At 42.2% G+C, this 25886-nt stretch overlaps 1 protein-coding gene and 1 pseudogene across 2 annotated transcripts; one reads left to right on the forward strand and one right to left on the reverse strand.

Moving 5' to 3' along the window:
• The first annotated feature begins 216 nt into the window (after positions 1 to 216).
• LOC109699511 (syncytin-2-like) lies at positions 217 to 1704 on the forward strand (annotated as a pseudogene).
• Positions 1705 to 2323: 619 nt separating this feature from the next.
• Positions 2324 to 20252, reverse strand: Fam124b (family with sequence similarity 124 member B). Of its 2 annotated transcripts, XR_012447395.1 has the most exons (3): positions 19203 to 20252; positions 4888 to 5789; positions 2324 to 3765 (listed from the first exon to the last, which is right to left on the reverse strand). XR_012447395.1 is itself a non-coding variant. In XM_020184260.2 (2 exons), the coding sequence occupies exons 1-2, from the start codon at positions 19932 to 19934 to the stop codon at positions 5154 to 5156; spliced, it is 1368 nt and encodes a 455-aa protein (XP_020039849.1). In that variant the 5' UTR covers positions 19935 to 20252; the 3' UTR covers positions 2324 to 5153. The 2 variants fall into 2 exon arrangements, 1 of the variants encoding a protein (XP_020039849.1); XM_020184260.2 differs by having other exon boundaries at positions 2324 to 5789.
• Positions 20253 to 25886: the final 5634 nt, after the last annotated feature.

Here is a 25886-nt window from a genome sequence, read left to right on the forward strand (position 1 = left end):
GGGTATAAAGGATACACTTCTCCTTTTTATGACAGTCCTAAGGGCTGGACCAGACCCCAAGACACTGGTAAGACTCCAATTTCCACTATCCAGAACAATTGACAGTCTTTTAACAGACTACAGTGGAAATTACAGCTGTTTTGGACACAAACTTCTCCTACTTGTAAAGATAAACAATGTAACCCACTTAGATTAGTTGTAGAAATCCCTTGGAGTATGACAAAAGGACCACCTATATTTCGTAGATATGGGTTGGGGGCAGATGTCTCAGGAACAGACCCATTAGGTGCTTTTGAGCTCCATCTAGCTCCCAATCTCTCCCAGGTGATACCCAGTTCTACCTCCACTCCAATGTTACCTCCACGTTCATACAACAATCGAACTCAGGTAACCGTAGTAGAAGTCAAGGACCTAAGACAAACTGCAGCTATTGAAATCGAGTACAGGGATACAAATGCTTGGATAGAATGGATAAAATATTCTGTCCACACACTAAATAAGAGCAATTGCTATGTTTGTACTACTGGGAGTCCAGAGTCTCAGGTGGTCCTGTTTTCATTAGGGTGGTCCCCGGACCCAGATGGAATGTATTGCATTTTGGCTTTGTTTCAGGATGCCAAGGCTTGGGGCAACGAATCTTGCCAGATGCTATCACTACTGTTCCCAGAGGTCAGAGGTCCTGAGGGTCAGCCCTCCAGGACTATTAGGCCACCCGCCCTAGACGTCAGTTATACCCCGTGTCTCACCAGATAGGGGGGACGATTGACAAATGTGGAAAACCTAAACAGGATGCAGTAAAAGCCAGTCCTTCAACAGCCTCATGAATCAGTCCACACTCTCAGTGGGCAGAGCTGATGTCTGGTGGTACTGCATGGACCTGTACTTGAGACTCTCCCAGGTAACTGGGCAGGCACCTGTACTTTGGTACAGTTGGCAATCCCTTTCACCCCAGTGTTTAGATCCCCAGCCCGTGCCACAACATCAAAGGAGAGACACAGATAAAGCACTGCAGCCAGCTGCAGAGGTTCCTTTGATCACCATGTTTTCATTGATGCCATTGGGGTTCCTAGAGGGTGCCAAATGAATTTAAAGCCAGAAATAAAATTGAAGCAGGATTGGAATCAGTATTCTTCTGGTGGCCCACTAGAAATGAAAATGTCGATTGGATTAATTATACTTATTATAACCAACTAAGGTTTGTTAACTATACCAGGGATGCTATCAAAGGAATAGCAGAGCAATTAGGACCAACTAGCCATATGGCTTGGGAGAACAGGCTAGTGTTAGACATGATGCTGGCCAAAAAAGGGAGGAGTCTGCATAATGATTGGAGTTTTGTGTTGCATATATATGTCAAATAATACAGCCCCTGATGGAACTATTACTAAGATCCTACAGGGATTAACTACCCTATCCAACGAGCTAGCTGAAAATTCAGGTATAAATGATCCCTTCACTGACTTAATGGAAAATCAGTTTGGAAAATGGAAGGGGTGGATGCTCTCAATCTTAATCTCCTTGATCGTAATTTTTGTAGGATGCTGAATAACTCCTTATGTCTGAGGACTAATACAGTGGTTAGTTGATACAGCTCTCACCAAACAATCACCCCTGCCGTACCAAAATAACTTGTTTCTATTAGAAACGCAGGAACACGAGAGCCAACGGCTCCTGAAAGAGTTTGAAGAAAACAATTTAAATTAAAAGAGGGGGGAATTCTAAGAAAAATGATCTTTTCTATCAAAGAATTTGTTACCCTCTTAGATTACTTAAAAATTCCTCAGGTTGCCATCTTAGGTGACATGCATGTTTAAAGAGTCCTTGCTTCTTCTTCTGGATTCCTGTACAACTCCATTGTCCACCAAACTGCATGCCCTAACCCATCCCCCAAGCCTTTTAGCCAATTGGGAAAGGCTGTGAACCTCTGACCTGGACCAATCCCAGGTGAGGGGCAGGTACAACTGCGTCAGGGATATAAGGAGGAGCCACAGTCAGCCATCTTGTGTTTGCATGCTTGCTTAGCAGGAGTGAGCACATGCTTGCACCCTCTTGATCAACAGAAAATTTCCTTGTCAAGATTTTCTGTCTCTTGTGTGTCTGTTTCTGGCACTGGAGGGTTATTAATTCCAACAGAAGGAATAGACAGGAAAAATGGGGAGTAGAATCCAATATAAGAGGTCTTGGAGAAGGTACTAGAAAGACAGACAGTATTAAGTTACTTTAGGAATTTCTGAAGACGTTTTGTGACATGGAAATGAAACTTAGGAGTTTTTAATCTCCTAAATTAGTAAAGTTAAAAGTAGTTAAACAACTACAACACACCTTTATTTTTAGTTTTTATTTTTATTTTTTGGTGGGACTGGGGTTTGAACTCAGGACTTTCATGCTTGCAAAGCAGGCACTCTACTGCTTAAGCCACACCCCCCCAGTCCATTTTGCTCTGGTTATTTTCTGAGAGAAAACTATTTGTCCAGGCTGGCCTTGAACCATGGTCCTCCAGATCTCAGCCTCCCGAGTAGCTAAGATTACAGGTGTGAGCCACCAGCACCCAGTTAATACAGCTGATTTTTTAATATACCTATCATGAAAAATAAATGAATCTGATTAGGCAAGCTCTCAGATTTAAAAAGCAATATGCTTTACATTTTAGGAATTTCAGTATAATTATAGTCAAGCCTGACCTATTTAGATTAAATTAGTTCATAGTTTATTCTTGCTGCATACATTCTCAGACATATTTGATTATTTGTTATATATAACCTTCCTGTGAGATATAAGAACTTGAAAACAAATGGCATTTGTAGTAAAAATCTTAGGTGGATTTATTTTCTTATTGTCTCATTGATTTTACTAAACCTGGTCTCATAAAAAAAAAAAAAACTTTGTTCTCATGACATTTTTAAACTGTGGATCTAAATGACTAATTGCATAAACAATACAATATATGAGAAAATATAAACTAGAAGACAATAAAATATAATAAAAATATCTCCTGTGTTTATAGTCCTTAATAATACACAAATGCTTTCACATACATCACCTTGATTCTCCTAACCACCTTTGTTACAGTAGATAAGGCACCAGAAGAACAAAGAGCCTGGCGTGTTCAAGATCACATAGGTAGAAAATTTAAATCTGGACTTTCCTCACCCACTCACTGGCATTTCCATCCCATCATGCTGTAAATTAGATTTTATACTGAGTAGGATACAGTAGGTGACATTTTAAGAGTATGTTATTTTACAAGTCAATTTTGTAATTTCTCAATATTCTTGTGATTTCCATGTTCTTATATTCTCACCCAAGTATTGTGTTACAGAAATAACATAATTTTGTTTTAATGAGAAGGAAATTCTAAGACTTCTCCCTGCTGTGCCTTTCTAGGCATCTCAATAGTTCAACTATAATAAGACATTTTTTAAAAACCCTGATACAGAAAGCCATACCAAAATTAAGTTTTTCATTCTATTTTTCCTGATCAAATTTTAATCTGGAAAAGAGAAAATAGAAAAAAATACTGATATTTTATGGACAGAAAAAAAAATCAATCATAAGTTTCACTTTGTCCATTCTTGAGTGTCCTCATTTCTATCAGTTTTCTGGGCAGAGCACACAAACCCAACCTCCACTTGATCTGTCTTTAGACCTGAGTTCATCTTTCTCTCCCATTAGGTATAAGTATCCAGGTCTTCAAAGATCCAGCTGGGGGTGTAGTTCAGTGGTAGAACACTAGCATCCATGGGGCCTTAGGTTCCATTCCTAGTACTAAAAAGAAAGGAGTGGGGAGGAGAGAAGGAAGGAAGTCAGCTAAATCAGCATTTATATTCTTTGCTTTGGTTTGGTGGTGCTGGTGTTTGAACTCAGGATCTCATGCTTGCCAGGCAGGCATTCTACCTACCACTTGAGCCAGTCTGCCATCACAGAATCAAGTATCTTTATAAATTAACTAAAACACACAACCTTGGATTTAAAAAAATGTGTATAAGATCTAACCAAAAACTTCAGCATATGGATGGTTGAGAATTTGTCCCTTCCAATCATAATTGTAATTCTCAACACACCCTGTCTCCAACTGTGACTTGTGACTACTTAACTATACCCTGGTGTAGCAAATGTGGGTATCAATCATGAAAGAAGTTCATAGAAGAATAAGTTTGAACGTCAACATCTTTTTTCGAGTTAGTATAGGGGCAAGTGCAAGGTCCTGAGTTCAAACCTCAGTAGCAGAGAGAGGGAGAGAGAAAGAGAGAGAGAGAGAGAGTTAGCAAAGTAGATTTATCATAGTTGTAAAACCATAAACACCTTTTAGGTTTGATTGCCACTGAATGTATATGCAATTTATGTACAATGTCTTATTCAAACAAAGGTGTTCCATAAATATTTGTTGAATGAATATACAAATGAATGAATATGAGTATTGCAAAGGACCTTGGGGACTCAAATATGGCCAGAAGAACCCAAATCCTATGTCTGCCTTGGTTTGTAGCAAGAACCACTGGCCTCTTTGGAGAAGGGCATAAACACACAAGAGACCAAGGAGTAGGAAAACTTGAGAGTCTACCATCCACATTAACCTGATTTTCTGGCTTCCAGTGTTTCTGCTCTCGTTTATAATTTTTCAGAACACTTTTTATTTTCATTCACTGCAGATGCAAACAAGTTTAAAGGCAGAATCACAAAAGGGTATGTGGTAAACAGGGCCTCATTATCAAAGGAGGTCACATAAAAATTAAAAAGCACTAACAAACAGTTCATGCTGTCCAGGGGATAAGCTATGCAACCCCAAGTAAAAATTAAAACCAAATTACATACACAAATCAGCATTGCATAACACATATTCGATTCATTTGCATACAGTGCAATTATCCAGATAGGTGCTGAACTCACACATCCAGCTGGGTAGGATGCATCCCCAGAGAACACAGGCATTGGGCTTTCTTCCTGTCCCTGGCTGTGTTTCCTTATGATCGGGACAGCAAACAGTTACTCTAGCATCTGTAGACTTTGAATATTTGAAGTGAAAGCAATATGGATCTGTGCATCGAAAGCACTCAAGCCCCTCAGATGAACAAGAAACAGGATTCTGGGTGATTGCTCCACTTACTTCTAGAACATTCTATCTGTCTGTGTTTTAGAAAAACATATTTATTATACTATATAAAGAATTCTTCTTTTTCTTCATCCTGCACCGGCAGATGATAGGAACATTCTGACATTGTCTTCCTTGCTCCAAGGTCCCTTTTGCCACCAAGTGACAAAGGAAGGACTTTTGCCTTAATGACTCTTTTGTTTTGGGAGGGAGCCACCTCCAAGGAAGAGCCTGGCAAGCAGGATGGTGGCTGGCTGGTGCCCAAGTCCCTTGGAAATTTGCTCAAACAAGATTGCCTGGGTTTGGAATTGATGATGGTGAAGCCTGTGTCGACATTCGTCTCTGCCTCAAGCTTCTGGAAGCTGTTTTCCTTGAGGATCTTCATTCTGGTGCCAGGTTTGGTGAGGGGAGAAGGCAGAGGTCGCTGGGTGCTAGTGGCTAAACTGCTAGCCTGGGAGAACCAGCCAGGGCTTTTCCAGGAAGTACCACTAGAGCTGTCAAATATCCCACTGGGCTCCAGAAGCTCCAGAGAACGCACCTTGAATCTCCTACCCTGGCTCCTCCGGCTCCTTGATTCCAGTGTTCTATGTCCAGAGACAGAGGTCATCTGGGAGCTCTGATGACACATGTCAGCTCCCAAGGTGCCTTCTAGAAAGGAAAGCTCACCATTCCTAACAGCAAGTCCTGTGTTTAACTGGACCTATGGGACAGGAAAAGAGGAACAAATAGAATGTTTTCCATGAACCATGTGCCAACAGCACCACATGCTTTATTCACCCCCTGCCATGCCACACCCATAGCATTCTTTCAGTGAAGCTGGTGGACAGAAGTGACAAGTAAATCTGATTATGAGATGTAATCAGCATCAGCTCATTTTTTGACTCCTTATGCTAACTACTTGACAAGGGTAAGACTTGCCCCTTCCTCTTCTCAAATGGCCAACTGACACATCATACTTACAGTAGATATAGATGTATGAACAATGCAAAGACATTCACAGATGCAATTCAGTGACCTCAATAGATTCAGTAAGTGATATATTACTAACCAAAAATGAAAAAAGAGCCACCCAAATGTGGTTACCATCAACTTACAGACTCGAATAAGAAGCCACTCTTCCATATTTGGTGGTTCTTCTTTCAGATCATGCTAATTATGGCATATCTCAAAAAATAATAATAATGACATATCTCTTGGGCTATTTCAAGATACATCAGCACTGTAGGTACACTAATAATTTGGCACCTTTTAAAAACAAATATTCTTTATATTCTCGGGGGTGCCATTTGTGTAGAGTAGAAGCTAGTGTTGTATGAGGAAACAAAAAAGGGGAGTGCTTGTGTGGAAGCTCTGGTGTTTTAACCCATGGCAATTCCACTTTGGTTCCAATCTTACAGAGATCACTCAGCAAAACTCCCAGCCTACAGGTTGCTCCTTCTCCCTCCATAGGATGGAGTCACTGGTGCATCCTCACCCTTGTACTCTTGGGAGCCTTGCAGCCTACCCCTTACACTGTACTTTCTGGAAAAGGCAATTTTCTCCATCTTCTTTAGAGCCCTTAGAAATTCATATAGGGACTCATCTCTGCCTGGCCTAGCCCTTAATCAAATACCAAAAAGAATGGTACAGAACTCTAACTACATATTACTAGTTGAAAGAAACCAACCTTAAAAGGCTACCTACTGTGTCATTCCAACTATAGGACATTGTGTAAAAGGCAAAAGTATGGATGCAGTACAAAGATCAGTAACTGACAGGGGCTGGGGGGAGAGAGTGATGAATAGACAGAACACAGAGAATTTTTAGGCTATGAAACTACTCTGTATGATACTGTAATGGGATGAATGTGTATATTTATATAACCCACAAAATGTCTGAGAGTGAGCCCTGATGTAAAATATGGACATTGGGTGATAATGATGTATCCATGTGGGTTCCTTCATGATCACAAATGTACCACTCCAATGGGAGATGTCATAGTGGTGGAGGCTGTGTGTCTGTGGGGTTGGGCGTCTGTATGGGACCTCTGCTTAATTTTGATGTGAACTGCTCTGAAAAATAGTCTATTTAAAGGGGGAAAGGAAGAATGACACACATTTATCTCCCAAGACAAGAAGGAAGAAATCAGAACAGTGAAAGAAGCAGGTCTAAGATAAGTCAATTGCTATACACATACAGAGTACTTGTTTGTGTATATGACACACATATGCATTCTCCTCTAATTTCTCTCTGAAGAAATGGAGAGGTGACAATTACCAAACTGCAAAAACAAAGAAAAAAATGAGGACATCTATTGCTTCTTTTAGAAGTTGACAAATATTTCCTGTGAAGGGCCATGTAGACTTTATCCGAGCTACTCAGCTCTGTGTGAAACAGCCATAGATAAGACACAAATAAATGTAGCTGCATTTCAGTAACACTCTATTTATGAACACTGAAATTTGAATGTCATATAATTTTCATGTATCATAAATGTTTTTCCAATCATTTAAATATGGAAATCTATTCTTAGCTCCTGAGCCACAATTGGCCAATCCTCACTCTCTCTAAATCAGTGATTCAATGATTTTCACATTCTCTCTCTCTGAAGTCTTTTTTCAGTCTAATCAGAGCAGTTCAGGGAGTAAAGCACAGGAGTGGCCCCTGCCTGTTAGACCTCCTTAGTTTGTCTCCCTGCCCATCCCATTGTGGCTCCTGACCCCACCTCAAAAAGACTGGATTTAAACCCAGTCCTTTCAACCCACCAGCCCCAACTCTCAATTCTCCCATTTCATCAACACCAGCACTGTTCCTTACTTTCCTCGTCCGAGTCTCCTCCTGTCTTCACTTCCCTTCCAGCCAATTTTGTGTCCAAAGACTGTCACTTCAACTGGCTCCTTGCCAATACCTCCGCCTCTCCTGCACTACTCCCTTTCTGTCATAACCTCCTTCAAAATTTCCCAGCCCTGGATGAGAGTCAGGATTGAAGTCACACATCTACATTTTTTTGAACTTGTGCCCAGGATGCTGTGGAAAAGCACGTGGCTGTGATGGCTGGTGCTGCCAAAAGGTGTGATATCCAGCTTCATCCAGGCTTCTTCCCAGTTCTCCTGTTTTTTGGTCGCCTCTTTCTATGTGTCACAGCAGCTGCTCCAAACTCTCTGAACTGTCTCAAAACCTTCAGAGGCACAACCTCTCCCTCATTCTCATCAGATGGTCTGACCATCTGTGTTACAGAGAAAGCAAAAGCATCATTAGTTAGCAACTCTCAGTTTCCTACCACCAAACTTACTGGTGACTTCACCCATCCTCTCCACCCAGTGGCCAGTCTCCTCTACCTGACCCAATCTATCAGTCATTCATTTTTTTCCATTTTATTATGGTATATATTCAATCTCAATCTCTCAATCTCTCTCTCTCTTTCTCTCCTTTTTTCCAACAGGAATTAAACTTTCTCAAGTCTCCTTCACTCTCTCTCCTCCCCCCAGCCTTCCCTCTCTCTCCTTTCCATCAGATCTCTTTATAAAATTTGGCAATTCATTTTTCCTACTAACTTCCCCTGACCTGCTTCTCTTCTCACTCCACATCCCCAGGGCAATCTCAGACATCTCTGCCTCCAGCTCTCATCAAGATGATAAAGGTTCCCAAAGTTCAACAACAGCTCAGGTCTGTCTCTTGAGCTCCACACCTAGATATCCAACTACCTTCCAGGCCTCTCCTAGCCCCTCAAAAATGTGCCCAAAATCATCTGGACCATTGGACTCACCTCCCTCTTCATACCAAATCTATTCTGCTTCCTCTTTTCCCTGTCACAGAAGGTGGCATATCATTAGATCTGGTGTTACCCAAGCAAGAGAATCATCTGCCCCCTGGATGACCCACACATAGCCAGTATCCATTCCTGTGAACTCTGTCCCCTAAAGATCTCTCAGATCCTCTTCTCCCCACTCTTACTGCCATCAGTCCTATAGGAGGCATAAGCAACTCTCTTTGAATTCTTGCAACAGCCATCTATCTCCCCCACAGAACCCACTGGTTCTTCTCTCACTCTACTACCAGAGGAGCTTGGAAACACATTTGATAGTGTCACTGTCTTGCTTCATGGCTTCTTGCTCTACTCAAGATAAAATCCAAGGCCCTTGATTGGTGTACCTTGCCCTTCACAGTCTGTCCCTTCTCACTCCAGTCTGATAATTCATCACTTTCTTCCTTTCAAACTCCATAGGCCAATATTGAACTTAGAATTCCTTAAATGAGTTGCTCTTTTCCAACGCCAATGTTGGTATATACTATTTTTTCCACGTGGGATGGGCCTTTTCCCCCCTGAAACCTCTATTTATTGTCAATTCCAAGATCACATATCCTTTCCTCTTTAAAGTCCTCTCAATGGCACCAAGCTGGTGTTACATGCCCCTAAATATTGACTCTGCTGTGGGATTTTAGACAAACTACTTAATATTTTTTGCCTCAGTTTCCTCATCTGTAAAAGAAGATAATAGTAAGTGCCAACATCATAAGACCACTGTGAAGATTGGATGATAGCAGTGCCTGGGACTCAGTGACACTAAATATGGATTGGTGTGATGGCCGTCATTAATGTCATCTCTCATTCTCACAGCAGCTGCCTCCTTCACCTTAGCACTTGCTGTATTGTTTTCTGCATGGCTAGTGGACTCTGATCTACCCCTAGACTTTGCCATGTGGAACAGCAGGGGTTGTAAACACCTTCTCGTCATTATACCTCTAGAACCTAGCACAGTGCCTGATATATGACAAGTAACCACAAAATCGCTGTTAAACAAACAAAGCTTAACACTTAACAAGATGTAAGTGTCTGCACATAGAGATGAGTGGAAATGTAGCAAATGTAAACAAGGTCCCTGATTATGATTTAGATAGACATGAAACCTTATTTGAAAATTTGGGGTTAGGGATGTCACCAAGTGGTAGAGCACAAGTTGAGCACACTTAAGGCTCTGGGTTCAATCTCCACCACAGAAGAACAGAAAAAGAAAATTCAAAGTGACTTGTCTTTTATTATGGCTGGACATCCTAAGAAAGAAGAATGTCAATGTTTTTTGAATACAGTTCTAAGATCCTCTGACCATATGGCAAAGTGAGTGCAGTATTGTGAATACAGAAATGCATCTGGAAAGAAAAATTTCCAAGAGAAACAATGCTGAGTGATTGAGAGAAGTCCTGGAGGGAGAATAAAACTCCTCTAGCCAAAAAAACAAGCTGAAATGTGTTTGTAGGATTTCTGATCATTTAGAGCTCATCTTTCTAAAAACTATTTGTAAAAGTGCTGCAAATTGAGAGCTAGGTTTTTCCAAGTTCAAGGAACTTTAACAACTATCATGCTGAACAGTGAAATCATTTCTCTCTCATTTATGACTCTCAATCTTTTTTTTTTTTTTTTGGTGACTCTCAATCTTAAAAAAAAAAAGAAAAGAAAATGCATCAGAACAAAAAATGAGTAAGCTGTTAAGGGGCAGGCTTGCTTTCCAGGAAGGGAAAAGAACATTGCTTGTTCCTGATTGTGAGTTCACAAAAAATAGCCAAAAAAGGGTGTAACCAACACTGGGGGAAAAATAGTTGCATGGAAACAAATTAGATAGACAATAATAAAAAACCCAAATAGATTTACTGACGAGTGGAAATCAGTCTTTTCCAATTAACTGGTGACTTGAAAGATGCTTATTTTATTGATCAGCCAAACTACTGACTTTGGCCTGCTGTTCTGTAGCACCAGAAATTGAGCAATTCTTGGGTTGCTGCAGCATGACCCAAGCATCCAGTGAATGCAGAAGTGGGAGTGGACATGGGTCTCGCTGCATGCGGTGTGTTGGGAGTGTGTGTGGAGAATGAGAAAGAAAGAGGAAGAGAGAGTAATAAAGCCCAAGCGAGTACAACCGGAAGCCTCAGACATGAGGAAAGGGATGTTCTATAGAAGAGGAGAATAAATTGCTTATTTTTGGAGAAACTGTGTTCTTTTATTTCAAATGGGAAAGAACATAATGATGAAAACAGCTAAGTAATCTGTTGATTAAATGAATTAAAACACAGGCTTGCTTATGCCAAACTAGTATCTGGCATATATGCATCTTCTTTAAATATGTAAGCTTATTTTCTATAAACAAGGAGTCGATCAACTGACAAATACTGCATAGCAGCTGTTTGCCTAGTACTCTGTTGGAAATAAACACTCATTTAATAAAAGACTGAAAAAAGAGAGACTCATAAAGTCCCACCTTACAAGGAGATGGCACAATAACAGGAAAAATACACAGTCACATATCACAAAGATTTAGGTGCCAAATATTGTAGTCAGGAATGGACGTTAACATGCCCTTAGGCATCATGAGGAGTTTCAGTGAGGAAAACAATTTGAGCAGAGCCTTCAAGATGGATAACCATAGAGGAAACACAAGATATTCTTGAATAAGGAGCAACTGGGGCAATGTATGGGTGCAGATATACATGGAAAGGAGTATTAGTCATTCATTAAACGAGCTGAAATTCTAATAAATGCTGCAAACATGGATGAATCTTGGATACATGCTAAATGAAACAATCCAGACACACAAAAAATATTGCATGATTCTGCTCCTACGAAGCAGAAATAGGCAAATTCACAAAGACTGAAAATAGAATTGAGGTTAACAGCGGCTTCAGAAGGAGGGGATGGTGAGTTTGGCTTAATGGGTATGAAGTTTCTGTTCAGGGCAATGAATTTCTGGAAATCATCATAGACTTGCATTATATTGCAAATGTGCTTCATGACACTTAATTGTCAAATTTGATGTGGTGTGTATTTTAGCCGAATTTTTAAAAAGAAAGGAATCTTCCAGAAAAATTTAAAAAGTGCAAATAGTAAAGTTTTGTTGTGAAAATTTTACTACAACAACAACAAAAAACAATTAAAGATACAGGTGCAAGAGTAAGCCAAGAGTTCTGGAAAGGAAGGAAAGGCAGGAATATGGTGACGGCCAATGAGTATGAAGAGCCTCAGGTAGACTTGATTTTATTTGCTCACAATTCATTATTGAATTGAGAAGGAAAATAAACCGGGCAGACATTTAAAAATATCTTTTGAGCCATGCACCAGTGGCTCGTGCCTGTAATCCTAGCTATAGCAGGAAGGCTAAAATAGGTGGATCACAGTTCAGGTTTGCCTGGGCAAAAAGCAGACCCTATTTCTAAAATAACCAGAGAAAAAAGGGTTGATGGTGTGGCTCAAGTGGTAGAGCATCTGCTTTGCAAGCACAAAGCCTTGAGTTCAAACCACAGTACTGTTAAAAAAAAAAAAAGGCTTTCAAAGTGCCACAAGGAAACTCCGTGTGTAGCTATCTTAAACAAGCAAAAAAGTCTTTTTTTCTAAAATCAGAGAACAGGAGGGCACAACAGGTCCTGCCTGGGGGGGGTTGGTACTATTGGGAGGGGAGGAGGTGGGGAAAGCATGTAGGAGGGTGAATATGGCACAAATACTGTGTACACATGTATGTAAATGGAAAAATGATACCTGCTGAAACTATTCCAAGAATGGGGGGGAAAGGAGGATAAAGAAGAATGTGGAGGGGGTGAAGTCAAGTATGATATATTTGATATATTGTAAGAACTTTTGTAAATGCCACAGTGTTCCTTCACCCAGCACAATACAAAACAAAAAAAAAAGCAAAAGAAATGTTTAAAAAATAAAATTCAACAAAAGTCTTTTGACTGTTGTGTACAGGTTAATGCAGGAGGCCTGGAGTCAGGGCAAGGTATTAAATGCCACAGTCATCATATACATTTGAACCTATATGGGCTGAAAGAAGGAAGTAGAGAGAAGAAATGACTTCAGAGGATAATTAGAATAGTTGGCAACTGATTAGATGTGGGGTTCTTTAAAAAGGAGGCTTTAAAAATAACTGGTTGGACTTGTGGAGTGGCTCAAGTGGTAGAGCACCTAGATACAAGCTTGAGGCTCTGCGTTCAAACTCCAGCACCACACAAAAAAAACAAAACTGATGTTTCGAAACCTGGGCACTCTGACTTTCAGAGTTAGGACAGAAAAACCAACCTCAGTACTAGAGAGCCACATACCTCATGGTCTTTAAAGAAATCACATTAAATGCTGGGCATTGCTGGGTGTGGTGGAGCACACACCTGTAATAACCCCAGCACTTGGTAGACTGAGGCAATTTCAGTCTACCAGTCTAGAAATCTCAATTTCTAGGCCATCCTGGGTTACATGGCAAGAGCCTGTATCAAAAAAAAAAAAGTGAAAACATGCTTAATCCATCTACCACATTTAATAAAGTTGATGATAAATCTCTTGATTGTTTTTCCAAAAGTCAAGTTTCACACTTAGAAGATGAGGCTTTGCCACCATCCAAGCTACTCATGAGATAGTTACAGAAGCTTAAATTGCAAGGAACAGCCCAAATCACTAAATCATCCTCCAATACAGTAGTCACTAACCACATTTAAATTCAAAGAATTAAATTACTTTCAATGGTAATTCTGTTCTCCAGTCTCATTAGCCACATTTCTATCGTTCAATAGCCAAGTGCGGTCAGCAGCCACCATGTTGAACAGTGCGAATATGGAGTATTTCATCATCATAGAAAGTTCTAGAGGACAGTTTTAAGTGTAGGGTGAGTCTCAGTTGGAGAGGTGAAAGAGGAGTGTATGGGTGAAATAAAATCTATTTCAAAAGCATATGGTGGCCTGGGGTCATGGTGCAAGTGGTAAAGGGCTTGCATAGCAACCCTGAGGCCCTGAGTCAAAACCACCAAAACCAAAAACCACTAACAAAAACGCATGGTTTTCTCCCACATGCCCTGTCTTGGAGACTTGAGTGAATTCTCACTCAAGTTTCCCAGGGAGGAGACCAGAGGGACCCAGAGGGAAGACCAAGTTCTGCAGAAAGGATAGGCAGGCCTGAGTTCAGCTCATTTGGAAGAATAAGTTGGAAAAATCCACCAGGGCAGATGGTGCACAAACCAACATTTGTTGTTGACTGGAAACTCCAGACTTACTGATGTTGGGTTCATGTGCTACTGTATCTGGTCTGTCCTGACCAGGTCAACTATTCCTAGGGGTAGGAAATGTGGTGGATGTGACTTTCCCCTTTCACTCAACATGCAAAGTGCTCACCTGGTCCCTGAAAGAAGACCAGGAAGGTGGGTCTTACTGGGGATGGGAAGGGAACCCTCCTTCTTCCACTCTGAGTTTGGCCTGGGTGTGAAAAAGACTTGGAGAAGATCCACAGAGGACCTCACAGTCTCTGTGAGGTTGGCCTAGGAGCCCTGAGGATGGTGACATCTAGAGACGTTTAAGTTATTCTGCTTATAAGGAATCCTCTGGGTTTATTTTTTTCCCTCTTTATCCTCCAATCTTCAGAAAGATCTTGCTGAAAATTATAGCTTGGTCTCAGTAGTGTTGTGAGGACTTTCCTGTAAGCCCAGGGAGTGGTGACAGCAGTAACCAGTAAAGGACATTGATTCCTACAGCAAGTGGTACAAAGGGCAATGGCAACACCACCAGTGGCCTGGTGAGGAACCTCGTGTGGAAGAACCCGAGAAATTTGCCCTAGTACACCCGAGATGCCATATCTTAGGACTCACCATGATCTTCTCCAGTTTTCTGGTCACTCCTTCTCAGTTTCTCTCACTCATTCATTTCCCCTCATCCCTCTTGAAGTACAGACATGTCTCAGGTCATGTTTCATCTCTTCTCAATCTACACTCTCTTCCTTGATAATATCACTCCTTCTCCAGGCTTCAACTACCACCTTCAGCCTACAGTGGCCCCTTGACTGTCTTCACCTGTATGACCTTTGAGTACCTCAGACACCAATGTGTCTAATTCATTGCCATCTCTGAAATGCAGCTCACATTTAGCGCCATATTCCCACTGTGAATTTCCTATTTCACAAAGTTGCTGGCCCTTAACTAGACAACTGAATCCACGTCTGAAGTGCTTAGTTCATTCCCCACCAAATCCACCGTATTGGATGGTACCAGTCACTGTCCTCAGTTCTATGTTACAGGCATGATCATGTCTGTCCCTTCTCTATAATCCTGAATAAATGGCTTTTGTTAAGTCATACTATCCCTTCTTACTCATTCTCAGTGATCTGAAAATTGTTCTCTTCAACTCATTTGAACTCTCTCCCCTTGACCCTATACTCTGCTACAGTAGATTTGGTCATCTTCCAAGTCATACCTCCTTCACTCCCCAGATACCCTTGGCCAATTTAACCTCTCCTTTCCCTGTATTCAAGGTAGGTGCAGCTCTACAGTTGCATTTATCACAGGCCTGTGGGAGGGTCAGCTTCACGTTAGACTGGAAGGGCAGATGACAACACACAGAACACCTAACCAGAAGTTAACAATGTATGTAGTCTGTCTTCTATCATTGTAACAATACCCAAGATAATCACCTTATGAAGAGAAAGATTTCTTTTGGCTCACATTTGGAGCTTCTAGTTCATGGCCAGCAGGCCCCATTGCTTTTAGGCTTGTGGTGGGGAAACACATCATGGTGGGGAGCACAAGGTGGAACAAAACTACTCACCTCAAATCTGGGAAGCAAAAGAAAGGAAGAGGAAAGGACCAGGGTCCCACTATCCCTTTCAATCCAAGGACTTTTTAATTAACATAACTTCTCAAGTAAACATCAAACAGAATAAGATTTTAACTCAGTGATCTGGGTGGGATTCTGAGTCCATCAGAAACCTGACACAAGAGCCACTCCCTGGGCTTACAGGAAAGTCCCCACAACACTACTGAGACCAGGCTATAATTTTCAGCAAGATCTTTCTGAAGATTGGAGGATAAAGAGGGAAAAACTAAACCCAGAGGATTTTACTACAAAGCACCCCATTATATTCCCTCATTTGAGGTTCATAACACAAGTTACTGTGCCAGTACCATTCACAGGATCCATCAGTGATTGTGCCTAACACTGAAGTTAGCATAGAAGCTATTTATCAAGACATGTAATCATTCATTCATTCATACCAGAATGTATTTGCCTGCCCTGTGCCAGACAATGGTCTGGGTTTCAGCTTCACAGGAGTGAACTAGAAAAGTCCCTTGCCCTCTTGGTGCTTCTGTCCCATGGCTACCTGCCCAACCTCTCCCCATGAGCCCCCTTCCTTCACTCCAGCCACATGGAACCTCAGGCAGTCTACTACATATGCCCTGCTAAGGAAGTGCCATACCACACACTGTCCCTCATTGTCCCCCCTTTCTCCTTCAGGCCTAACTTCTCAGGAAAAGTTCTCCATGCCCCCTGGATCTAGCCCCCCACACGCAAGCTCCTAGGCACACATCCTCCATCCTAATCCTGTGGAGAGGCTAACTTGTGGTTATGGTTGTCCCTCAGATAGTTATTATTTTCTTATTTGTGGTAGACATCAATCATTTGGAACCATTCTGCGTTCCTCTCCTGCACTCTGATCTTTGCCTCTTTGCCGTGGACCCTCACTCTTCCCCAAGCACCACACAGAATCTAGAGTACAGGGTAGAGCCTTGACCTCGAGACTGGCTTGATCCATACAGTCCCATTCTCCTGAGTGCAATTGTTGGTTTAGAGACTAGAATCTGAACCAAGTTGGTCCAATTGGAGTTGGGTCCAGAAACTGTGTTGGGCTACAATAGGGGCAGGATAGGGCCAAGACAAAGGGGGCAGAGCTAAGAGTTGGCTCTTGAGTATTCTGTTTAAAGCCTGAACTATTTACTTACAAAATCCAGAGCATCCATCACCCATCCCCTTCCCTTGCCCCAAACCAAGAAAGTTTGGGCTGGGCAGTCTATCGATCCTTAAAAATTCACTCCATCTAAGAGTGAAACAGCCCTGTGGTAGTTATAACATGCTGACGTTTATGATCTGTCATAACCAAGCCTCTGGTACTTTCATGACAAAAAGCAGAGCAGAATTTTCCATCCCTCATTTTGTTTGCAAAAACATAGAGTCATGGATGCAGCCAGATCAACGAGAGGGGGCCAAGACCAGTGTTTTAGAGCAGGAAAGAAGTACAAAAAGTTTGGAGATCTTCCCAGGAGATTGGGAAGGAGCCTGTGAGGACAGCTATGAGACAGAAGAACAAGCGCTCTGTCCCCAGGTGAGAGGTCGGCAGACTCCTAAAACTCTCCTGGGAGGAATGGGGCTATTTTTTATTCCTCACGGTTTTGTCTGTAAAAACTCTTCCACTCTCCCTGATTTGACTAAGTTTTTCAAAGCAACAGATTGTGTAAGATGTGGCTCCAAGAAAACATGTTTGCTTTCAAAATAGGAATGAATAAGACTGTTCCCCCTACTACACACAAATACATTGTATTTTTATTTGCCAGTGATATTGCTGCTAAATTAACTAAGACTGAGAGAGAAACATCAGACACTTGGCAAATAAAGGAGTAACTAAATACTAAATAAGTAACTAAAAAAAAAAAGAGTGCCTATCTACCTTTTGTGAACAGAAAGATAAACTATTTAGAAGTCATAATAGAGAATCGGTATGATTCATGCTTTGTGAATTAAGAAGTCAAAGCAATGCCAATAAAATCAACTATAGAGAAAGAGTCATGCTTACACTGCTGCTGCTTTACCCTCTAGGTCTTAACAGGGACTGACCATCTCTCAAAGCCATGGGGTAGTTTGCTGTGAACATTTACACACACATACACACCAGTGCACTGACCACTGGACTGCAATTGTTGGATTTTATTGTTTTTGTTGTTTTGGTGGTACTAAGCTTGAACTCAGGGCCTTGCACTTCCTAGGCAGGTGCTCTCCCACTTGAGCCACGTCTCTACCCATTTTGCTTCAGCTATTTTTTGGATAGGATTTCAAATTTTTGCTCTGGGTCAGCCTTGGACCACTATCCTCCTACCTCAGCCTCCCACACAGCTGGGATTATTACCATGTACCACCACTTCCAGCCCACAATTGTTAGCCACACACACTTTAAAGCCTGATAGATTTTCCTAACTGTATGTCGGGCAAGTAACCCTTGTACACCTCAGTTTTTTCATCTACAAAATGAGAAAAATAGTATGACTCCATAGGTTAGTATAAGGATTAAATAAAATTATTAATTTAAAAACCTTGGTTGAGGGCATAATACAAGCAATAACTACTAAAACTGAGTACTTAATAATATGCTTTATAAGTAATTGGTCATTTCATGTAGATAACAACCTTTACTATAGGAAGATGCCAATGGTGAGCTAATTAAGAAACTTGAGGCCCCAGGTCACAGGGCTCAGCTATCACATCACACCCCATAAAGGACCAAACACGACAGCCTTCTTGGTTAAACACACACTCACTGTTTGGCTTCAACAGAATGGCTACAAGACAAGGTTATGGTTTTAAGATTTTCTCTTGAAGGAGTTCTAGCCACCTAACAATTTGTGATCAAATACAAATGTGATACAAGGTGCTGGAAACTTAATTCAACAGTACTACAAACAAACATCCCCAAACTTAATTACAACTTGAACTTCTTTAGGGTGAGGTGGAAAGAGTGTATCATATTCCTGACCTGTGTTGGACAAAGTGAAGGACTGACTTGCTCAGTAAAGCCCTTCTGGGGGGAGGGGGGATCCGCTTTCTACTTCTACCACAAACTACTCGTCAGCTGCAAGTTCACCAGGCCTGAGCTTTCTTATCTGTCACGTGAAAGAGTTTTAATTAGATCAACCCCACTACATTGTAGAATTAATCAAGAAGCTTTTGTTTAAAAGTCTGTCTAACTGGCCTGCAGTACCACCCTGGTTTGGGAAAGTATGAAAGCTCCCCAGGACTTCCAAGATGCAACAAGGTTGAGAACCATCTCTTAGGCCCATTCAGATGTAAAATGACACAGTCCCATATGTGTATACAAGACCATAAAGGTAAATAAAACAAGAAATATCTTCAGTTGTCAATGGCTCACACCTGCAATCCTAACTACCGGAGAGGTAGAGATCAGGAGGATTGCAATTTGAGGCCAACTTGGGTGAATAGTTCAGGAGACCCTATCTTGAAACTACCCACTACAAAACAGGGCTGGAGGAGTGGCTCAAGTGGTAGAGTGCCTGGATAGCAAGCATGAGGCCCTGAGTTCAAACCCCAGTACTGCCAAAAGAAAAAGAAATACCTGTAGCAGAATCTTGTTGCCATCATAGTCCTCCGTCTGCCACCTGGTGCTGCTGATGGGAACACAGGGATTGGGTAGAAGAGGCACCAGCTGGCCGATCTCTTGAACCTTGAACTGCAGCACGGAGGACTCCTTGGGATCCACAGACGTGCCCAAGGGCAGCTGCTTCAGGGAGAGCTGCAGAGCAAAGTTCTGGGTGGTGTACAGCACAAAGAAGCAGAAGTTGCTCTTTTGCAAGGTGGGCTCTCTCTGCAGGATCATCTCATAGAGTCTGATGGCATCTTCGTAGTTATCAAAACTGCAATACAGTGTCACCCTGAGGATCTCAGGACCACAACGCACCTGCCTTACACCCCAGACAGGCATCTGGTTGTCCAGGCTGTAGAACTCCTGAGTGGCAGGGGGGCAGGGGCACATCCTCCCCTGTGCAGCCTGGGTAAGGTAGCACTGCCAGGGTGGATGCTGTAGGGAGTCCAGAATGCGAAACAGCCGCTCCTGTCCCAGGCTTTCCTGCAGGAAGAACAAAACAGACATCCCTGGGAACCGGGCCCGCCTGGGGTGGTTCTTCTCACAGTATGTCACAGATCTGATCCTCTCAGACACCAGAAAGAGGCGTACTTCTGGACAGATGCAATCCAGGAGCTGGTCCAGAGCCTGCTGCAGAAGCAAGCCGTGCCCAGAGTTGGCAAGGAGATGCACGGTCATAGCCAGAGGCTCCTGTGTCTCATCCATGGTGGAATTGCGTGAAGACACAGGGCAAGCGTGGAGGGCCCAGTGCTCAGGCTTCTCAGATGAAGGAAAGAAGTGAGGAGGCCACTTGGGATGTAACACCAGGCTTCAGACACCAGAGATGCTTCAGCTACCACAGCTCCTTCAGAAAGGAGCCCTTGGCCAGAAAACAATCACGCCTGACTGAGGGCGGATGCTGGGGACAAAATGACACGCAAGTCTGGCTCCCAGCCTCTGCTACACACAACAGAAGTGGCTCCACGTCATCCAGTCTGTGAAGAATGTAACTGCTTGTTTGGCTTTTTCAGGCATTCCCCAGGGTTTCTGTTTGACCTAAAAACCTATAATCCTGAGAACCACCCGAGTGGGTGGTTCCTGCAGACACTCAGTAAAGGAAATGACCAGGCACAGAGTAGTGGCTGATAGTGATCTGTTTAGTTGAAAAGACATCCATTTGAGGACCCACAATGGGCTCTGATTTCCTACTTACATCTCCTGGTGTTTACAGTGGCCTGCCAAGCCACCTGAATACAATGATTTCTTTAAAACAATTCCCAAAAGTTGTTCCCCTGCCAACTTCCCTCCCCCCAACCCTTCCTCTCCTTGAGTAATTTTTTTCTTGAATATTTTATGCTGTGCTTAATGCATAAGGTTTAAGACGTTTTGTCTAAATAACTTCAACTTCACTGAAAATTGTTTGCTTTACTGAATGAAGAATGTGAATGCACTAAAAAGATGTCGAGATACTAAATTGCCTCAATTTGTGCAAATTGTTTAGAAAGGGCGAACATTCCAATGTGAATAATAATTGCTTATAACTGTTGAGGATCTACTGTGTGCAGTCATAAACTGTCCTAAAACTTGTTATAAATCCATTTAGTCATCCAACAAACCTGCGAAGAGAATATTTTTCCCCAGTTGCTAATGAGGAAAGGGGCATAGAAAAGTTAAGTAGCTTATCTAAGCTCTCACTGCCAAGAAGTGGCTTTAGAAAGATTTGAACCCAGGAACTGAGAGACCCACTTTTTGTGCTGCTGCTCTGGGGCTGGGAAGTTCCTCCCTATATTTTCTTCCTTAGGGTAAAGTAAGGACCTCCATGGCAACTTCTCGCTGACACATTTGCCTCTGACTATGTGCTGTTGAATCTTAAAAAAGAATGTTGTCAAGCTTCAAATATAACCATCTAATGTGTTCTAAAGATCAAATCCGAATCATTTGCTCTGTTGATGGCTGTGCTCCTAAATAGGTGTGGATGTAATTCTATACATTCTTTAAAACTCTTAACATTCTTTAAAATTATTAAATGAAGTAATTTATTAACTATAATGGATTACAGTGTGGCTTCACTTTTACAAATTAAAAACAACTTTTCAGATGAAAACTATAACTTCCTCTAACTTTAATTTTAGATATGTGGATCCCTTGAATAGTAGAACAACCAAATTTAATTCAAAATTCATTATCCAAGGAGGGAATTGAGGCAGGCTAGAAGTTTGGGGCTCATGTGTGTTGCCTGGGGATGGCCCAGACCACCCTCACATGGCTGGGAACCGCCCATGCCCCTCCCCACTCTTTCATTATTGGGGGAACCTCCTGGGCCTGCCCTCCCATGGGGTAGTGTAGGTTTTAAAGGCACTTGGAAAGAAAAAGGACTCTCTCTCTGCTGGCAGACTCCACCTGCACCCACCATGCCCTCTGCTTCTTCTTCCCTTCCCTCACCTGGCAACAGGCGACTCCCCTTTTCTCAAAAAAGCTATCCTACCTCACCCCACCCATGTGCTCTGCTTGGATTTTTCCATTTGGAGCATAAAAACCAGGATCCTCAGATCACAGATTGCATCAGAATCATTTCTATTCAGATTTACTTTGTAAATCTACCTATAATTCTAATCATTTGAGTTTCATAATTCCTATTCTTTCTTCACTGGAAAAATATAAAATATGGTTTATAACAGATGAACTTATTTACTACACACAACTCAGTAATTAAATTCCTTTTACTTCAACTTATCAAAAAATCATTAGAGTATTTTTTAAGGAATTACAGCTCTCAAGCTTTAAAAAAAAAACAACAAAAAACACCAAACTCTTAACTCATGTCATGCTGGCATTGGAAGGCAATAACTTTGTTTTCTCTTAGTATAAGTCCCTGTCCTTCCACTTACAGAGCTGACTGTGCCAGTCATGTTAGACAAAACCATGGTTTTTGAAACAGCTTTTGAAATTCTGGAAACAGCAGAAATAACTCTACAGATTGGAGGAGAAAAAAATGATACCCCCAAGACAATAACATGAACTCATAACATTTCGTACAAGGCATGTGTTTAAGCTCGTGTATAGAAGATTTGGCTTCTTGATAGTGCTGTTTAATCTTCCATCCAGTGCTGAAAATGGACTTTTTATCTTGAGGAGGTTATCATTTCTGTCAGGATCAAAAAGATTTCATTAATCTATTATCAGCCAAAGTGCAAGGAAATTTGGGTCAGGGGTCAGAGGAACAGGGGACCACCAGCATCCTTCTGACTCACTGTCTCTGCAGTTACTTCACTAGGAACAATGTAAAGTACTGACCCACAGTGGCTGCCTCAAATCACTGCCACCCTTTTCCCCCATCCCTCCAATAAATGCCAGCTTCTCAGCCCTGCTTCACAATGGGCTTTGTTTTTGCAGGATGCTCCTGAAGAAGGCCCAGCAAAAGCCTTCGGGAACTCATGGTACCTGCATAGCTGACACTTGACTCTCTATCTTATTTTCCCCAAACTTGGCACCAATACCCAGGTTCATCAGTCAGTCATCAGGGCCTGGATGGCAGCCAGCTGTCCACCCTTCACAGCAAAGTAAAGTAGCTGGTTACAGATGGGACCTGGAAATCTAAGAAATCAACCCTTGTGAGGACTTGCTGAACCCATGGAAGACCTCAGGGATTTGTCCCTTCTGCAAGTCTCCTATACACAGTGGGATACATGCAAAACCTGAGCGTCCTACCCCAGACCTCAAAAAAACATTGGGAAAATTGCTTCCCATCTTTAATTTATAAAATAGGCCATTTATGCCATGCCTTGAGAGCCAGGCACTGTACCAGGAGTGGAAGATAGCTACCAGGTCCCACTGTGAAGAGGCACCTTAAATGATGCCATCAATGTCATGGTCAAGGGTAGCCGGGGTACCTCCCATAGAGACACTGGGAAGCTTAGAGGAGAGATGCTACTTAAACCCTAACAATTGAGGGGGACTAAGCAGGTCAGGAGAGGAGACAGGGCTGGGACTGAAGGGATCAAAAACTGATCGGAAAAGGGTTCTCAGGACTGTGGCCCGCTGGAGGAAAGGCAGGTAGCACAAGGTGACTGGAGGACAGGCAAGGCCACAAGCAGTCAAAGGCCTGCTTCCCCCCCCACACCCCTGCCCCGTGCCCCGGAATGGTTTAGAATTTGTTCTGAAGTGTTTTGACAAAGGCAGTAATACTGGAGTGGCTAAAGTGGTAGAGAACGTGCCTTCCAAGCCTGAGACCCTGAGTTCAAAGCCCAGTCCAGCAGCACAATCACAAAAAAATAAAAGGAACCCATGCTTTGAGGAACTATGGACCACAGTGACACATGGGAACATGGGAAGCCAAAGGTCAGGTTTGTTACCCAGTGGTATGTGGGCAGAGAGCTGCCAGACCAAAAGACCTCCCTGAGTGGAGCTCATGGGTGTCTGGGTAAGGCTGCCAGTCCTGTTAAGTCCTATGTTGAGAACTTGAGGCAGGCTAAAATTAGGGAAAAACATTACATCTCAGGACCACCCTCACCTGGCCAGAAACCGCCCATGCTCCTCCCCATTCATTGATTATTGGATTGGAGTCACCTGCTTTCTCCCTTCCTGCAGATTAGTGTAAATTTTAAAAGTACCTGAAAAGGCACGCTCTCGGCCAGCAGACTCCTCCTGTGCCCGCTGTGCTCCTTCTTGTATTTCCCTTCCCTAACTTTTAATAAACTCCCTTTATACCCACGTGTCCTGCCATGGATTCGTCCATGAGGGACCAAGAATTTGGAAGTCTTCTGATCACAGACTGAACTGGCGCCTTTAACAGTCCCAGGTAAGGAATACTGGAGAAAGGGGGCAACCAGGAGTAAAGATGAGAGGGTAGTGTGGACGTGTTGAGAAGATGTCTGTCAGAGGCCAGGGTGGAGGTAGATGTGCAATGGCCATTTCAGGTGCAGCTGCTAGGGGAGCAGCCTACAGCAGGGTACAGACTGGGGAACATTGATCTTTGGGTAGCCATGGGGCTGGATGTGATTTCCCATGATGGGGACAGGGTAGCTGGAATGACTTGAGATTAGGGAGGAGGGACATTCAAGTGGTACTTTTAGGAAAAAACAGAGAGGCGGTGTAAATCCTACCCCTGTGTGGATTCTTGGACCTAGACAGACGAGCATTTAGCATTTCAGGATAACTTTGGTGACTCAGTCTACCTTTTCAACCAGGCTAATTCAAAAGAAGCTGCTGAATCTCAGCAGAGCCCAGAACCATGCACACCTAATTTTTCCCAAAACAACCTTATCTTGGATTCTTTTTAAAAAAATTTTTTATTAGGATAAATTAATTGCACAAAGGGGTTTCATCGTGATATTTACATACTTGTATATAATTGTAATTTGATCAAATTCACCTTTTCTATATTACTCTTCCTTAACCCTTCTCCCCCATCCTTTTTAACAGTTTTTATTGGGGCTCATTATGCCACTTTAATATATATAATGTACTTCCATCATATCCACATCCTGTCACCCTCTCCTTTCCAAACCCTCACCCCCTCCTACTGATTCCTCACCCCCCTTTTACAAACAGTCCCCCTTTACAAAATATCATATTGTTATGTTTTTCAGGTCTAATTCTACATATGAACAAAAGCATGTGATATTTGTCTTTCTGAGCTTGGTTAAGCTCACCATGATTTCTAGTTCCATCCAATTTCCTGCTTATGACATAATTTCTTTCTCTTTATTTTATTTCATTTTATTTTACTTGTGTGGTACTGGGGCTTGAACTCAGGGCCTTCGCCATGAGCCACTTCACCAGCCCAATTTTTTGTGATAGGGCTTTTTTGTTTTGTTTTGTTTTATCCCCAAGGTAGGGTCTTGTGAACTATTTGCCCAGGCTGTGATCCTCCCGATCTCTGCCTCCTGAGCAGCTAGGATTACACGTGTGAGCCACCAGCGCCCTGCTCATTCTTCTTTATGGTTGACTAATATAAATATAAATATATATATATAAACATATAGACATGAGCCACATTTTCTTTATCCAATCATTGGTTGTTGGGTTAATTTGGATTCTTTGAGTCTCCAGTGCTGTTCAGGCACCAGGTACTATAGAACCTGAGCTGTTACTGGAGAAAAGGAGCTGGTGCTGCCAGAAAGTTTAGCACTGATGTATACCTTGGTTCTTACCTGTGGCAAGAGAAGAATTCAGGCAAGATGTGAAAACACAGTAAAAGTGATAGCAAAGTTTATTAGGAAAGGAGTACCCTTTCCATAGATTGAAAGCTGTCTCTAGAGAGACAATGACAGTGTCAGCATTTGGAGCTGGAATACTTATTGGGGAATTCTCAGACCCAGATCCTTCTGATCCCTAGATTGGGCTCCTGGGCCTGGGTCTTTATCTTTTTAAATTAGATTTCCTGTATGAAATTCTCAGCCCTTAAATTTTGGGATGAAATTCTCCATCCTTGGTCAATCTGACCCCTAAGGTACAGCTCTTGGGCCTGGGTCTTTATCTTGTTAAATTAAAGAGATTACCTATGAGGACCTCCCAGCCTGGCCTAGCTGATATTGAGGGTGTGGCTTACTCTTGAGTAAAGTTTAGCTGAGTGTCAGACTTTAAAGCATCCTATGTTATCCCCTGGCTTCTGTGGGCTATTTTGATTTTAACAGAGACTGGTCACCTGTGGGGCTGGAAAGTTAACTTGTAAAGATT

The sequence above is a fragment of the Castor canadensis genome, chromosome 4 (assembly GCF_047511655.1).
Source record: "Castor canadensis chromosome 4, mCasCan1.hap1v2, whole genome shotgun sequence".
Classification (NCBI taxonomy): Eukaryota; Metazoa; Chordata; class Mammalia; order Rodentia; family Castoridae; genus Castor; species Castor canadensis.